The sequence below is a fragment of the Glandiceps talaboti genome, chromosome 16 (assembly GCF_964340395.1).
Source record: "Glandiceps talaboti chromosome 16, keGlaTala1.1, whole genome shotgun sequence".
In the NCBI taxonomy this organism is placed as follows: domain Eukaryota; kingdom Metazoa; phylum Hemichordata; class Enteropneusta; family Spengelidae; genus Glandiceps; species Glandiceps talaboti.
In genome coordinates, this window is record NC_135564.1 from 17,249,075 (window position 1) to 17,265,336 (window position 16,262).

Below are 16,262 nucleotides of genomic sequence, written 5' to 3' on the forward strand. Positions count from 1 at the left end.
ACGGAGACGAGATTGTATCACCAGGGTAGCCACACCTTTCACATTGTCTGCAGTCAGTGCACGCTGAATAAGCAGCGGACCGACTCTTCCTTCCCTGGAAGTAAACATTTCATGTAAACTATCCTTCCAATAAAGAGACCACTCCCAACGTTTCAGTACCGCGTAAATGACATACCTTATCACAATCAAACTTGATAACATATTATGCAATCACTTATGCTTTTAAAAAAAACACACATTTTTATTATATATTTTGTCAACTGTGGTTGAAAGTTTTTTCATTTCTTTATGTCAAATAACACTGGTATTCCATCACCAACCAGGTGAGAATAGTATTTCTAACACCCTACAACCAAATAACCAATTGGGTTTACTGAAAATCTACCATTTCCGTAGCGTAAAAATTAAAAGTTCAGTCAGCATTAGACAAAATAATTTCATTGAAGAAACTAAGTTACAAGAGTTCTGAACACCATATATGAGGTAGGTATATTTGCACGCGAAACTGTGAGATTTTCTGGTATTTTTCTGATCGTTACAAAACTATAGTAAATACTATATTATTATACTATATTATTTATTTGCCAGGGGTCGAAAAAAATGTGTATCAATTGAGGAAAATGAAATAATCTAGTAATCACATCGCCAATGAGAAAAAAAAAGTAAAATAGAATTGAATCTCGCATACGTATTCAAAGTAGAAAGAATCGATCTTTACACATTCGAAGTGTTCGAAAGGTCATAAGATTAGAATCAATATTTGAAAAATGAAACGGAATACAATGTAAGATTTAGGTTGACTTTAAGCCTTAGCTATATATTGTTTCAATACATTAAATTATCACACATTTTTATTATATATTTTGTCAACTGTGGTTGAAAGTTTTTTCATTTCTTTATGTCAAATAACACTGGTATTCCATCACCAACCAGGTGAGAATAGTATTTCTAACACCCTACAACCAAATAACCAATTGAGTTTACTGAAAATCTACCATTTCGCGGATTTAAGGTAACAGCCATTTTATTTTACAGATAGAAAAGATAAAGGGGTAATTAAGTCAACTATGATATCCATTCATGTATTCTTATTGTTTCAGTATTGCCAACTACAAAAACAACGATTGCAGTGACAAGTATTTCATCTGCAGAGATTACCACTTCAACAACCAAAGGTAATATGTAAATTTAAATTTATGGCCTAGTATTCGTTGATTTTGAAAAGTGTCTGTCTGTCTGTGTTTGTATTTGTTTGTTTTTATTTTGTTTGTTTGTTTGTTTGTTTGTTTGTTTGTTTGTTTGTTTGTTTGTGTTTTTGTGTGTTTGATTTTTGTTTGCTAGCATTGAATTGTAACACTCATTTGCCGCTACTGAATGTTACCATAGAAATGTTTAATATTTCTCAAGATATCATGACATTTTGGAATCATTGTAAATAAGTCTAACGCTTCATAAACGTGCTGTACTATCCAGGTAGGTTCGAGGTAGGTGCAAAAATACTATATCGTTATTGTATCAACGCACATTCGACTATGCATCCGTGCCAAACATTTGTTGACATGTCAATTTGTAACTTAATTATCAGGTCCTACAACTAAACAAGTCGGGTGTCAATCGTACGTTTCATGCTCATCATGTATATCTTCAAGGATTAATTGTGGTTGGTGTGTCGATGAAAACAGGTATGATCAAAGCTTACATTATGTTGCATTTGTTCTTTTATCCAATCGTCGTGTTATTTAGATATATTGTCTCGTTTATCTTCACCGTTGCGGTTATCTTACGACATCGATCTCCCCTCGTAAACGATTAACCTCTAAAATACCACCAAAAAGAAGTAAATTATCCTAAAGCAAGTACACAGAAACATGGAGTATGACTGAATAAGAAGACCTAGAAGTTCCGCATTGTGAATTATTTTTGGATGTAATCGTTAATATATTCATGAACGTTATCGTCGTTAATTTGAGATAACTCTAAGCAAGTGTAGGATAGTCCAGGATAGCGCAACTACTAAAGTAGTCGTTTTTTGTTTATTTGACAAATCTTCCTGAAGTGCTAATACACGTCTGGCAGGCAGCAGTGCATTCGCGTCGATCTCCTGAATGAAAATACAAAACAAATTTGATGACCTGTTGTTCCTTGTGGAAAACGACTATTATCACTCTTCAAATTCGTTTCCTACATTTCTAAGCTAATTTTTACTTTGTGTGATCTGTATGATGCCATCTGTATATTTTTATCAACTTTTCCTTACTTTCCCCTTGTACAAGATGTACAGCAGATAATAACTGTGGTGGTGGTAGCTTCCTAGATGGAGCGGTAGATGATTTTAATTTGGACAATTCATGTGCAATAATTGATCTGCTTGGAGACTACACAATAGAGGTGAGTATGTTTGTCTGAGCACGTGTGTACTAACTCATTTAACACACTACGCACCTCAGAAATACGTTTTACACTTTTGTTGTTACTTTTGATAACAAAAAACACACCAACCCATTCTCGGGTTTAACAAATATAAAAAAGGAACAGAAAGTTATGCAAGTTTTTAAAGTTGCGGTTATAATCATCTTAAATTCTGCATATTTTGAAATCAAAATTGCAACACTGATTTAAATGACATTAGCACTATATTAAAATACTAGAAGTTTAATCTAGGTTTTATGTAAGTATCTTCAACCAAGTTACAAGTTCTGCAAACCCAGTTTGTGTCATTTTGATATTTAGACACCACTAGGACTAAAACCAGTGTAGAGTTGTGATGCAAAACAATGTAGATATAAAAGTACTGCTGATACAAGCGTGCTTCAAAACACTCCGTTTAAAGTCTTTCATGGGGCAGATTTATACATGAAAATGTTAATTTTACGAAACGCGTAAAATTCATTGTAATCATGAAGTGGATATTTTACCAGATTTATCCAAATGTTGGAATTGCGAAAGGAAGAACTGTCATGGACATACTGTTAAATGTTAATACACCTGCTACATTGGAACTTGATGGTATTAATATCGCTGGAGCTACATGTAACAATGCTGTTATTGTTGACTCGTTCTTCGATAAAAGGTAAGAAAGGTGTTCAACTTTGAATTCTAAGTCTTCTTACTTTGAAAAGGCAGAAGTGGTTTATATAGATTTGAATATACGGACAGACATAACAGTTTAACAATCTAAACTTTGGTACGTACTCGTAAGGGTGGTGTGAGGGGAAAGTTGTTTACGGCACTTCATATTATTACCAAACCGTTAAATCGTGTGTACGTGCCCCAAAACAATTTACCTGAATACCTTGACTCAAAAATTGTGTGGAGTAAGTTAAATTTACATACTATTCCTTTGCTCTAAATATTTGGTTCCTAATAACTTACAATAATGTTCTGAACCTTAATACAAAGTACATATTATTGTTATTCCAAATAGATTAAAGTTTTTTTCTCTGCTCTGATCTGTTTGTTATAATCGGACTTTTTCTGTATTTTACGTACTCAGTATCCCTGTAGTTATTTCAAACCATTAACACTGGACATAATGACACAATATATTCAAACAAATAATATAATCTATGTGGGGTTTCTTTTCGTTTCTGTACCAAAGGTTCACTTTTACCTGCATAGCAGGACCTTCTGTTGAATCAACTGGACCCGTTGTTATTGATGTCAATATCAGGAAAACATTCATTCGTCTTGAATCAAGTGAAAGTTTTGCCTTTGTCGTGAGTAACATTTATATGATTGATTAATATTTAAAAAGGTAGTTCAGAAATAATAGTTAAACAAATATTATTGCATAGTATTTTGCCTAAAGACTATGGATGCTTTATGGCATAACGTATATAACATACATAATTTTATTTCACCTTGTGTACGTACTTGTTTGCATCTTACTGTAAATTATACCTTAGCTACATATGGTAGTGTATAGATATGATGTGTGTGTTATCGGCAAAGTCACTGGGTATTTTAGTAGAAGTTATAAATTACAAATAAAAAGTATCTAGAATGAAAGCCACTATACTGATCAGTCTTCTTGGGGTTTAATGACGTAATGGTTCTCAACAAGTTGTTTGAAAGCCACGTTGTTTTGTATACCAAATATCCTTAATTTTGTATCTGAGTTTGTCTATATAAACCTATTCCTTTACATAATTATTCCGTTTTTGGCATAATTTGAATTTAGATTCCGACCATAGAGTATTTTATGCCACCGCTCGGTCCGAGGTCTGGTGGAACACGATTAGTAATACGAGGTCGTCACCTTAACATTGTTGACAACGTTACTGTGGATATTGCTGGCTTGCTTTGTGAAGTTCAACGGTAAATATCCTTTTAATCAATGTATACTTTACTTATGCGACATATCTGAAATACCTTATTTTCGCCTACTTCTTCACTTTTTTGTGAGTTATGAAAACAGGACATTCGATGTGAATATTTCAAAGTTGTTTTCCTACGCCTATTACTATTGTATTTTGCATCTATTTACTCTGTTAGTTATGTTATATACAAAATCTTACAGTACTTGAAATATATTGAAATATTACAAGTATTCGTGTACCCGTATTAACTGTTGATAGGATAGTTATTAAACACATTTTTTATATCTATTTTTCTTTCTGTTCAGAGTATCGGAATCAGAAATAGTGTGTATTACTTCTCCTATTGTAGTACCCGAGCCGTTTCTAATAAACTTGTCCTTTGATGGTCAATATCAAACATATAGTGAGAAGTCTTTTGCATACCAAGAAGATCCAACAGTCCAGACCATTCGCCCACTTAAGTCATTTACCAGGTAAGAAAAACGCTGTTGATTTTCAATACACAGAAATTCTAACACAAATACAACCCATAACACAGAGTAAAGCGTTTTCCGTATGTACCACAATCGTTTATAGCATCCACATCAAATGTAAAGGTATACTGTACCATTTGCTAATTGACCACATTGGAAAGGCCACATGCTAGGCTTGTATATAAACCAATTGAAACAGTATACTTTTACACTGGATATAAATGCTATAAATGACTGTAGCACATAGAGAAAGTAAAGCAGTGTTACTCGTTGTATTAGCAAATGAAACAGTATACTTTTACACTTGATATGAATGTTATAAACTAGTGTAGCACATAGAGAAAGTGCTTTACTTCTGAATCAGTGTTACTCGTTGTAACATGCTATGAACTGCAGTAATACAACTTGAACTTTATGTACAAAGACAAACAGGGACATAGTATTTCCGATAATATAGTAAAAATGATGCTACGCACAAAACAAGATTTACGCGTATGAAGTGAAAATACGGGATATATTTTTCATCTACATCACTAGTACTGATTCTGTGCTGTTACAGTACAAATAAAAACATTCAAATCAACATACAGAGTAGACAGGCCCACTATTTTAGCAGCAGTAAAAAGAAATTTCCCAAGTTTGTTTCGATTGATGACAGAGAGAAGAGAGAAATAACAGATGTTACAATATGTTAAGAGAGGTTCAATAATTCTACGATAGAGTACGTAAGAGAAGCAATTTAACAAGTGCAACCGGCGAAGCACATGTAAATGCTGTTGGCACTTCTTTTGCACAGCTGTAGGTATGATATGTAAATGAAAGTTTATTGTATTCCATAATATAAGGATTTTCAACTCGTAAGGACAAGGCAGTTTATATTTCTCATTTGTCGCTAAATAGATAAACTTACAGGGAGTACCATATATTTATAACAAATTTGTCTTAACGATATCTGCCGAAATATATCTGATAAGTAACCCAACCACACCGAATTTTGTTCATTATTTTAATGAAATATTTCGTCACTTGCCTAGTAATGTTTCAATTCCCTTGTATACTAATATCCTTTATTAATTTGAAATTTTAGAATATAGCTCAACAGATTGATATCATGTATTTTTTATCGATTTATTGCTTCATTTTAGTGGCGGGGAAATGCAGACTATAAGCGGATCAAATCTCCATACTATAGCGCAACCAATGTTTGTTGTTTCCATGGTATCCAATTCAACAACAAGAGATTATTATACGGTATGTAAAATCGATTATCTTTTAAAACCTCGCTACTCAATGTTTTAACGAAATGTATTCAGTTCTTAATTCCCGTATGCCTTTATCTTTTTATCTGGACAATGATTTGTCAGTGACGAGCCTTTGAAATATTCCTCTCTGGTGCCAACAAGCAGCTAGTCAGTCTACGAAATAAACTTTTCTGATAAACACAATGCATTTCTCCTGGTGTGTCTGTGCTCTTTCAATTGTGATGCAAGTAACTATATTTATCATAACTGATCTTCAGCATATTATAGGGGACCGGTAAGTTTCTCCAGCCGGGGGGGGGGGGATGTCGGTTGATTTTTCCATTAAGTCTCTGAAAATAGGCTGGCCCACATGACAGGTATTTTTTGATCATGACTGAGTGTGAACTGGTTGACCGTCTTGCAAACACTATAAAATCCCGGGATAGCACTATCATATAATTATTGACTACACAGGATAAATATATTCCAAAAGGAGTTTAATAGCATCTTGGCAGTGAAAGATAGGGGGGAAGCTGTACACTGAATATGTACATGTACACCTCTCATGGGGGGTCCGAGGGGGTCTCCCCCTAAAAGCCCTGGAGGTTTTTTACCCTGAAAAGTCAATATTGAGACTATTTAGACACTTTCAGACAATAATTTCCAAGCTTAATTTTCCAAAGTTAAATGGCATCATTATAGTAAAGATCAGCACATGTAATGGTGTTACGATCCAAAATATCGTATTTCGGAATTATGGGAATACATTCTACTTTTCGGCATTGTAGGCCATAGGTCAGAAATAGACTGGCGATGACGAATCTGGGCAAACATGATGTAACTGAAATTCACATGATTGGTTAGAGAAAAGTACATAATAACTTTTATGATGCCATGATCTTATGGTGTGACTTGCTATTTATATAGTCGTTGTGTAAATTCCATTGTATTCGAAGTATACTTAAGATGAGAATAAAACATCCAGAATCAGAGGAGCTCACTAGAAATGGACTCGGTTAGGTGATTCTGGCAAGCCGAAATACCTTCTCAGTTGTGACTAATTCCCGACTTGGACCTGAACGATCCCGTACGAGAGTATGAGAGTGTGAGTGCTAGAGTGTAACGTCTGAACTATCCATACTTATACCGTTCAACTCTACGACACCCGACAATGGTAGTATCATTGGTAGGGGAGATTTGGAGTTTGAAGGCAATTTTTGATTCACGACGATGGATTTTATGAACAATAGTAAACCAGAGTAATGATTCCATACACCTTTCTCATGATGTTGTCATAATCTGTTTCAGAATTGCACAGTTTTAAACTCAACCATCATGACCTGTCCATCGCCAGAACTGACGGTATATACTAACGCATCTATGTCTAATGCACTTAACAACACACTGCCAGACACAAACAGTCAGAATGACTCCGACAGTTCTATTAGTAAACGAAGTGCAAACGACGATTGTTATCAGATGACAGTCGACCCCCAGACTTGCGAAGTCGTGGAGTTCCTAATCGGTTTTATAATGGATGGTGTCGCCAACTGTTTACCTCAAAATATATATCTGTACATCCAACCTGAGTATACAAATATGATTGTGTTTAAAGATCCTATTTTTCACCCGTTTACCAATCCGATATACAACTTGTATTCCGATGATGTATACCATTATGATCCCGAGGATTCATCAACTTATTTAGTCATTAAGGTAAAACTAATAACTAAGTCTCTGTACTAATCAGCTTTTATGAAAGAATGCATGTCTCCTGAAAAGAACAGCAAATGCTACAATCAACCGCTTTTATAGAAGTATAGACTATAACTTTATGAGGTTTTAACTGTTACTTTGTTTCAAGATGAAGAATATATTGTCCATGATTCCAATGATCACTAGGATAGTAAGACATAATTACTTTGGACAGAGATATTACTGCTAAATAACTAATTCATTGCATGTTACAGTAGTGGATGGATTCAAACGTCGCATTTGTTTCTAGTTTACCGTTCCAAAGTAACTATATTTTACTGTCCCATGTTCTAATATGTTTTAGCCATTGGTACGACACTCGCCCGATACGCAGATATGAGCTGAATTGACACGTTGGTATAAGTTATTGGTTCTACAAAAAAAAATATGAAAACGCTAATTTCTCTATTACAAATCCAGAGTGTGAATACTCAAAACACAATGTTGATGCCTGTTAGTTTTAGAGTCTGTTATATGTGTATCTCATATATTGACTCATAAGTTGAAGTCGAAAATTTGGTCTCAGTTACAGATCGCCATATTAACCTATCATATTTCATATAGAAAGGCCTTCAAAAGTTTGATATGGAACTGTCTATATCTGTATCTGTTACACTATTTAAACAATTCTTGTACTAAAACTAGAAACTCTTCGGACTATTTTAAAGGGGGAGAGAATGAATTGCGGTGCGGCGGAGGAAGACATAAGCATTCAAATTGGCAGTGATTATTGCCGAATGGTATCGCTTTATATTACCGAGATGACGTGTGAACTACCGAAACAAAGTCCCCCTGTAAGACAGGAGTATAAACAAAGTCATGGATATCCACAGGTTTTGGTAAGTAAGTTGTTGCTAAGGGCAACCATGACACGGTGCCAAGGTATGATTTAATTGTGCCACCACCAGTATGTGACTTTGATGATGGTAATGAAACTTTTGTAAGAAAGAGCTCTCCAAAAGTGTACTCAAAGGCTTTAAAATGAACTGGTAGCTCTGTTCAAAAGTACCATGACAAAAAAAATGAAAAGAGTCTTGATAAAAGGACAGGTACTTCTTTTATTAACAAAGTCTACCATACAGGTAGCAGGATTCATTTCAATGTGAAAGTACTAACTTAATAAGCTAGAAGAAGTCAAAGGGACAGATTTACTCCCGCAAAAAAATGTTAGCCAATTGTTTTGTCTTCTTAAGTACATAATATTATGCACAAACCCTATTTTTTTTCATTCAGCTTGATTAATACGATGATAATGCACTTCAATGTATTTCCTGGATTATTAGGGCCTAATGCTGAAAATACGCCGCAGCGATTTTTTGTAGTTTGTAGACTATGCTCAATTTTAGAAAAGGTGGGGGTAGTTAGATTTTTACATGTGTCTAGTTCAGATAATTGTTATCCGATGTTTTCCATATGATCTCTGTGTTCTTGGTTTCTTGGCATCAAATGTACAGCCATTACAGATTGGAAGAACAGTTTTATATTGCCTTTTTTAGTTGTTGTCAGTTTCCGCATCTACTATTTCTTTCGAGACTTCCCAATTTTCGCTATTTTAGACTCATGTCAGTAACCATTTCAATATTGCCTAGATAAGGCGATATACATACCAAACAACTGCTAAATTTTGTCTAATCTAGGTGCAAGTTGGAGTCTTCGAAGATAATACATATTTGATCGGTTATATTCATTACCTACCTCCAACTGATGATATCAATGTGTGGATAATTATCATCGTAGTTGCTGTTAGTATATTGGTACTACTTGCCATCATTGCATGTTTGATATATGTATGGCGAGGAAAGAAGGATGAGAAGAAGAGAAGAAAGAGAATCATTAAAAGTGTTGAGATGAACAGTACCTACACCTCTTGTAAGTATTGTGTAGATGTGATATGTTGTATAGGGTTCTAGGACAAACACCCCGGACAAACGCCCCCCCCCCCTGACAAATGCCCCATGGACAAATGCCCCTGTAGGACAAATGATCCAAACAGTTTGTGTACAACTAACAGTATATATTTATGTTGACGTTCTACTTTTAATTCACTTACGTACGTTTGTTTCTTGTGCGTTCTTTTATTCTTTAGGATATTTGGTAGATAATACAGTTCCATTCAATTTAGTTAAATTCTTAAAAAGGTCCGCTAAATTGCGAAATTAGTCGAAAGTACACACCGTCTTTGTGCCGCATTACTACTAAATTAATGTAAAATCAACTTTGTCAATATTAACTAAATGGACTGAGAGAAGCCTACATACAACAAGAAGGTTCACATTGGGTTTAGTTTTGTTTTAACCAAATTTTAGGCCAGCTCGAAGAGCTAATGTGAATAGGTTCATGGTATAATTTGCACTGCAATACAATACAATACAATACAATACAATACAATACAATACAATACAATACAATACAATACAATACAACAAAATACAATACAATACAATACAATACAATACAATACAATACAATACAATACAATACAATACAATACAATACAACATTTCTTTATTTTCCCAACATGGGTAATTCTTTGTGCGACAGTATAGAGAATAAAACTATGCATGAAAAAAAGTATTTAAAAACAAGGTCACAATATTAATTAAAATGCGACCCGTTTAACAAGAACACAGCTTATTCTAACTTACCTTAGAAATTAAGCCATAGTTGTTTTGTCTCTTTTCAAGTAATTATTGGAAATTCATGGAAACGTGATCCTATGGCGTATGTGGACGTTGACTTAAGACTGGGTGTGGAGGCTCTAAAGATTGACAGTAATCGACTAAAGGTACACACAGCTGAAGTACTAGGTCAAGGTAAGCATTTGTGTACATAATAAATATTGAAGGTTACTTGTTCCATAGCATTTACTATGTATTGATGAAATCATATTGTTAGTATACTTTGCCTAATGATACATTTCATCTTAATACTCGGAGGATATATATATAATTTATATATTATCTATATTCATACATTCTATATTCATTCAAATATACTTTCGCAATTCAAACGTACCTACAACAGTTGTACATAACTTGTATTGTTGGTTGATTAATAGGTCATAAAGGTTTGGTTCTTAAAGGAGGTCTGCGGTGTGGTAAGCCAGGTTTTACTTCATCATATATACAGGACGTTGCTGTAAAGACTCTTAAAGGTCAGTCAACTTTTGAGTACAAGATTGATATAATACCTACCTACTCACCTATCTACCTACCTACCCACCTACCTACTTTTTTTTTTACTGATTTAGATACTTTTCATGGGTAATCTTCTAATTTTCTGATTCAGAAACAACATTTCTTCTTTCAGTTACTTCTATACCCTTATTCGTTGTCCATTTTACAAACTTATTTTTGATTCTAAGTAACCCACTCCCCTAAAATCATGTCAAATTTATTTTCAAATGAATTATTTAAAGACTTTTATTAGTTTTGTTTGGCAATGACACCTTAATATGTGGCTAACATGAGCTTGCACTTTATATTTATTATTTTAAATGTCTTTTATTACTTGTCGAAGAGTTGTAAACTATTCTAATAATCATAAAGTTTTTCACCATTGTGCTTTGATATTTTCACAAAAAAATCACTGACCATGTATAATTGATCACTTATACAAATGAAAGTACATAATCTATAAACCCGTAGATTTATTTGAATCCAACTATTTTTTTGTTTCAGACAATTCAGAACTTGAGGATATACGTAGATTTCTAAGTGAGGGTCTTCTGATGAAAGATTTTAGCCATAACAATGTATTATCTCTGATTGGTGTTTGCATAAAAAATAACGGATATCCAATGATTGTGTTACCATATATGGAGAAAGGAGATTTAAAAACATTCCTCGAAAATCCCAACAAAGTATGTCAAATGATGTATATCGGATTGACCCATAAGCCTATAGTGTATTTAGATATTATTCCCCACTATTTTGCTTCATTCAGTCAGAGAAAATACGAGTGACCTAAGGGGCCTATCACCACGAGTCGAAAAAAATGTTGTATTATAAGAAATCCCCTAGGTCACTCGTATTTGTCGTGTGAATGAAGAACAATGTTGGGAAATTATATAATTATACCTCCACACACATAATTATGAAATAAATATTAGAGCATTTTTACTCATATTTTGAGCATCGCAGAACCAATGATACAGAATGACGAAAGTATAAATTCAACATTTTCAACTTGGCTTGCATGAGATATAATGACAACAGCTGAAGGTCACACCAGAACGATACTACGCCTCACCATCCATGCAATAACAATTTGATTTGGATAAGGCCGCCAGTAGAACTTAATAGTAAAGTTGTTTTACTAATTGTTTTACAAATAAACGTATTTTTCATCTATAATACCACTTTAACTATTACTACAACACCGATATATTTTATAAACGGAGCGTGCAACACATAAATAGGATATGTTTAACACTTTCCATCTTATTCCCAGACTTTTGTTTGGAGCCAACTTCTTACTTACGCCTTACACGTGGCGGAGGGAATGGAGTACATCTCGCATATGAAATTCGTCCATCGAGACTTAGCAGCAAGGAATTGTATGTGAGTGCAACGTTAATATTTAATAGAATATAACTGTAATACCAGTCATACTTGCAGACTTTACCTTACTATTACATTTATGTGCCAGTTAGCTATTTGATTCAACACCCATTTCATGTGTCATCATTATGGAAGGCTAGACGAGGATATCGATGTCGTGTTTTGGGATCACATTTCAAAGAAAATAGTTATTTGTGAATCATAGGAAAATATCTTAAAAGATACATCATCGAGCAACTAAGACCATTTTCCGTAATATAACATTTGAAATGATTGAGACAAATTGTGCACTTCTTGATCCTGTCCATTTGGGCTATTATGACAGAGAAAAAGTCCCATTGAGTGCTCGCTCAATTGTTTTTCTTTGAAGTGTTGTAAATGTGTCATCGTTTTTTTAAATGGATAATTAATATTTTAAAAAATTGAAAACAAAAGTGCAAGAATGATTTCTTACTTTTTGTTCTTTCATTTATTTGTTTTAGGTCAATTTATATAATATCTAACATCATAGATAATGAAGCTTTCACGTCTGTGCTAACATTGGCCGTTTCAAAATGTACATTCTATTGAACAGGGTTGATGACATGGAGACCGTCAAAGTATCTGACTTTGGACTATCAAGGGATATTTATGAGAAGGACTATTATTCCGCTAAAGACAAGGCAATTAAGTTACCTGTGAAATGGATGGCTCCAGAAAGCTTCCGACGGAAAATCTTCACCTCCAAGACTGACGTGGTACGTTAATGTTTATCGGCAATGATAAGCTTACTTCCATTGATATCTGGTGTTCTTATTGACAGCGGATTGAAAGTTATTTGTTTTCGAAGTTTCATACCTTTCCAAAAAGTGCCGTTAGCTTTGTCTTTGGATAGATATTTCTTCAATAATATGCGAATTCCGTAAACCTGTGCGTTTCTTTTGCATAATATACCATTCTAGACCTGGTTAACGCCCTGGGCGTTTTTACCATCATTATTGGCCATGCTAGGTTCAGATTCTAACATACCCAGTTTCTATTTTCCCGTACAAGTGTTCAGGAAATAATTATTTGCCCATTATTATTTCAGTGGCAATACAAATATATTAATTTCCACTACTTTATGATATATTTCAATATCCCTTTCTCATCATGAGCAGTGGGCGTTTGGAGTGTTGTTGTGGGAAGTAATGACAAGGGGTGAAATTCCATACAGTGGGGTTGACAGTTGGGAAATCCTAAGATACCTAGATACTGGTCAACGTCTTTCCCAGCCACACTATGTATCTGATGACATGTGAGTATAGCTTATAACCATCTTCAATAAAACAAATGTTTGGGGAAAACACAGATTTAGTAATATGAACATCTTTGTCCAAGATTTGTTTAAAGCGAGTCATCAGATAATAATTCTCGCATACCAGAACTCTATCTTTTCTCCTGTGCATATCGAATAAACATTTGACGCTGCCTTAAAAGAGGCTAAGGTTTACGACGATGCAAATTATCAGTCAATGCCAATGGTAAGACCTGTAAATTGTTGTATTATTGAGCTGGAACTAGCAAGTTAAACGATAGAAAGGTAGTTTCTTCAATTTTGTAAGAACAAAATTTTGATTTAAATATTAAAGCTAAAGCAAACATAGATGAGTGAATGTCTCACTGGACATGGTTAGACAAACCAAAGCCAAATTAGCAAAGCATTCGCCAAGAATGTGTGCATTTTGACTCTATACTCATTTTTGCTTAATAAGCGAAATGTATTTTTGTGCAAAAATATGTCAACGTGAAAATAGAATCATTTCCACTGGTAAATTCTTAGTAATTAAACTACACATAATAAAGGCAGGAAGAATCAACCATTAACTTGCACAAATGGTGTGGCTATAATACACGTCAAAAATTGTCTACCAGCTAAAATAAGTGGTGCCAAAATGTAGGAGAAAAAAGCACTTCTACTAGTTAAATCTTTGTACTCCAAAAATAAATACTTTCACAAGTATACTAGACCCACAAACATATTGTATGTATCAAATTTATACAGATATGGAATCATGCTTCAGTGCTGGAGTGATGATCCTGATCAAAGACCAGACTTCAGTACTCTAGTTATAGAACTGAAACAGCTTCTACAATTATTTCATCATCACAACGAACCAGAACAAGAGTTATACATGGAACCAGTGGAAGACCAATCTGTTCAACCATTGGGGGAGCAACCATACTACTATGTCAACTATATGAATTTCTTATGATCACTATCAAGTGAGATGGGTATAGAGAAACCTTGAATACATATTTTGTATTTGAAACCAACTGATTTTTATATCATAAAATCATTCCATATTCATTTATAGCTTAGTAATAAACCAAAGGTGAATCATATTAATATGCTGACTTTAGGGAACTGTGAAGAAGGCAAGATATAATTTAAAGTTCTCTAGTTGAGCCTGTTCTGTTTTGTTTCCATGTACAGATATACAGCCTGTTAATATTAGTGTTCACACAGTGTATTATTTCTATTTCATACAACCATGCAGAAATCAACAAGAAACTGTACATTCTACACCTTAAGATCACAAGATCACAATATCTTCTTACAATTTGTCTAAATGAAATAAACCATTTACATGTACTGCAACTAGACGCAGACATTTGTGTGCCAGTGCTTTAATGTCTGCATTTGATGTCTACATTACTTCATTTACTGTATTCCATTCAATCTTGCTATCTTAAAAGTGTAGAATGTGTTGTTTTCTTAATTGGATTCTGAGTGGTTGTACTAAGCAGCAAGTTAACACTAACAAGAAACGGGCTGTAACACGACCAAGTATAACAGCATGATATGTTTTTCTTGACTCTAAGTTTCTCCATTATCAGAATACTAATGAATCGCTTACATTATTACATATGTACCAGAGATTACTTTGACATTACTTCCACAGGTGTGAATGCATACTAATGGTATTTGCACTGCAGTGCAATACCGAAAACAGTATTGCATATACCTACATGTAAATAACATGCAAATTAGGACACAATCGTTCATTTTGCTTGCAGTGTTTTCTGCTGAAATTTCACTTGCTACGCATCTGAAAGTATTGCCACAGCGAACACTGCAAGCACTCATGCAAATACCATGAGTACACCACACTTGCATGTCATGAGGTTCTGTCATATTATACATAGGTTTTTAAATTCACTGAAAACCAAGAAATGTTCCCCTAGGTCTTGAAACAGATTTATGTTAAGAAGAATTGTATGGCCTAAGCAATTCTTGCAGCATGAGATGTTTAAATACCTCATTAAAAGCATTGAGAAATAAGCATGTATTCTGTTCAAATGGAAACCTCTTGACTTAAACATGTCTACATTGTTAAATTTGGATATGTGAGATCTTTCACACAAAAAAAATATCTTTTAACCATAAAAATTTAGACAATTATATTCAAATATTTTCAATCTGAGGTGTTTACAAACTTCCTTTAAAAAAAACTACAAATGCTTGAGTGCTTTTTTAATAGTTGCGTTTTCTTTTCGGCCCATTAGATGTTAACAAGTACCATATATATTAGTCTCGCTGCCAGACTCGTGACTATCGTCCCTAATCTGTTTATGTAGCGCCGCTCGGCATACATATCCATAAACAGATTAGGGACGATAGTCACGAGTCTGGCAGCGAGACTACTTATATATTTGATTTATATCATACACACACACACCTCATAACTCACTTTCTACTACACAAGAAAACACTCCAAAAATAATTTCAACTTTATGTAACTGATTTGTCTTACACACACACACACACACACACACACACAAAACTGCATCACTTACTTTCTACAAGTTCTTGTCTGATGTGGATAAAAGAAAACACTCCAAAAATCATCATCTCATCTTTATAACTGATTTATCATACACACAACCACA

General features: G+C 34.1%; 1 protein-coding gene across 1 annotated transcript; it reads left to right on the forward strand.

The window, feature by feature from the left end:
- The first annotated feature begins 288 nt into the window (after positions 1 to 288).
- Positions 289 to 14,584, forward strand: LOC144447182 (hepatocyte growth factor receptor-like). Its single transcript, XM_078137086.1, has 18 exons — positions 289 to 323; positions 1,101 to 1,175; positions 2,274 to 2,388; positions 2,919 to 3,070; positions 3,599 to 3,716; positions 4,181 to 4,317; positions 4,625 to 4,792; positions 5,938 to 6,043; positions 7,342 to 7,749; positions 8,457 to 8,627; positions 9,426 to 9,657; positions 10,473 to 10,601; positions 10,847 to 10,942; positions 11,469 to 11,650; positions 12,241 to 12,350; positions 12,925 to 13,087; positions 13,490 to 13,626; positions 14,374 to 14,584. Exons 1-18 carry the CDS (start codon positions 289 to 291, stop codon positions 14,582 to 14,584), a joined length of 2,745 nt encoding a protein of 914 aa, XP_077993212.1.
- The last annotated feature ends 1,678 nt before the right edge of the window (positions 14,585 to 16,262 follow it).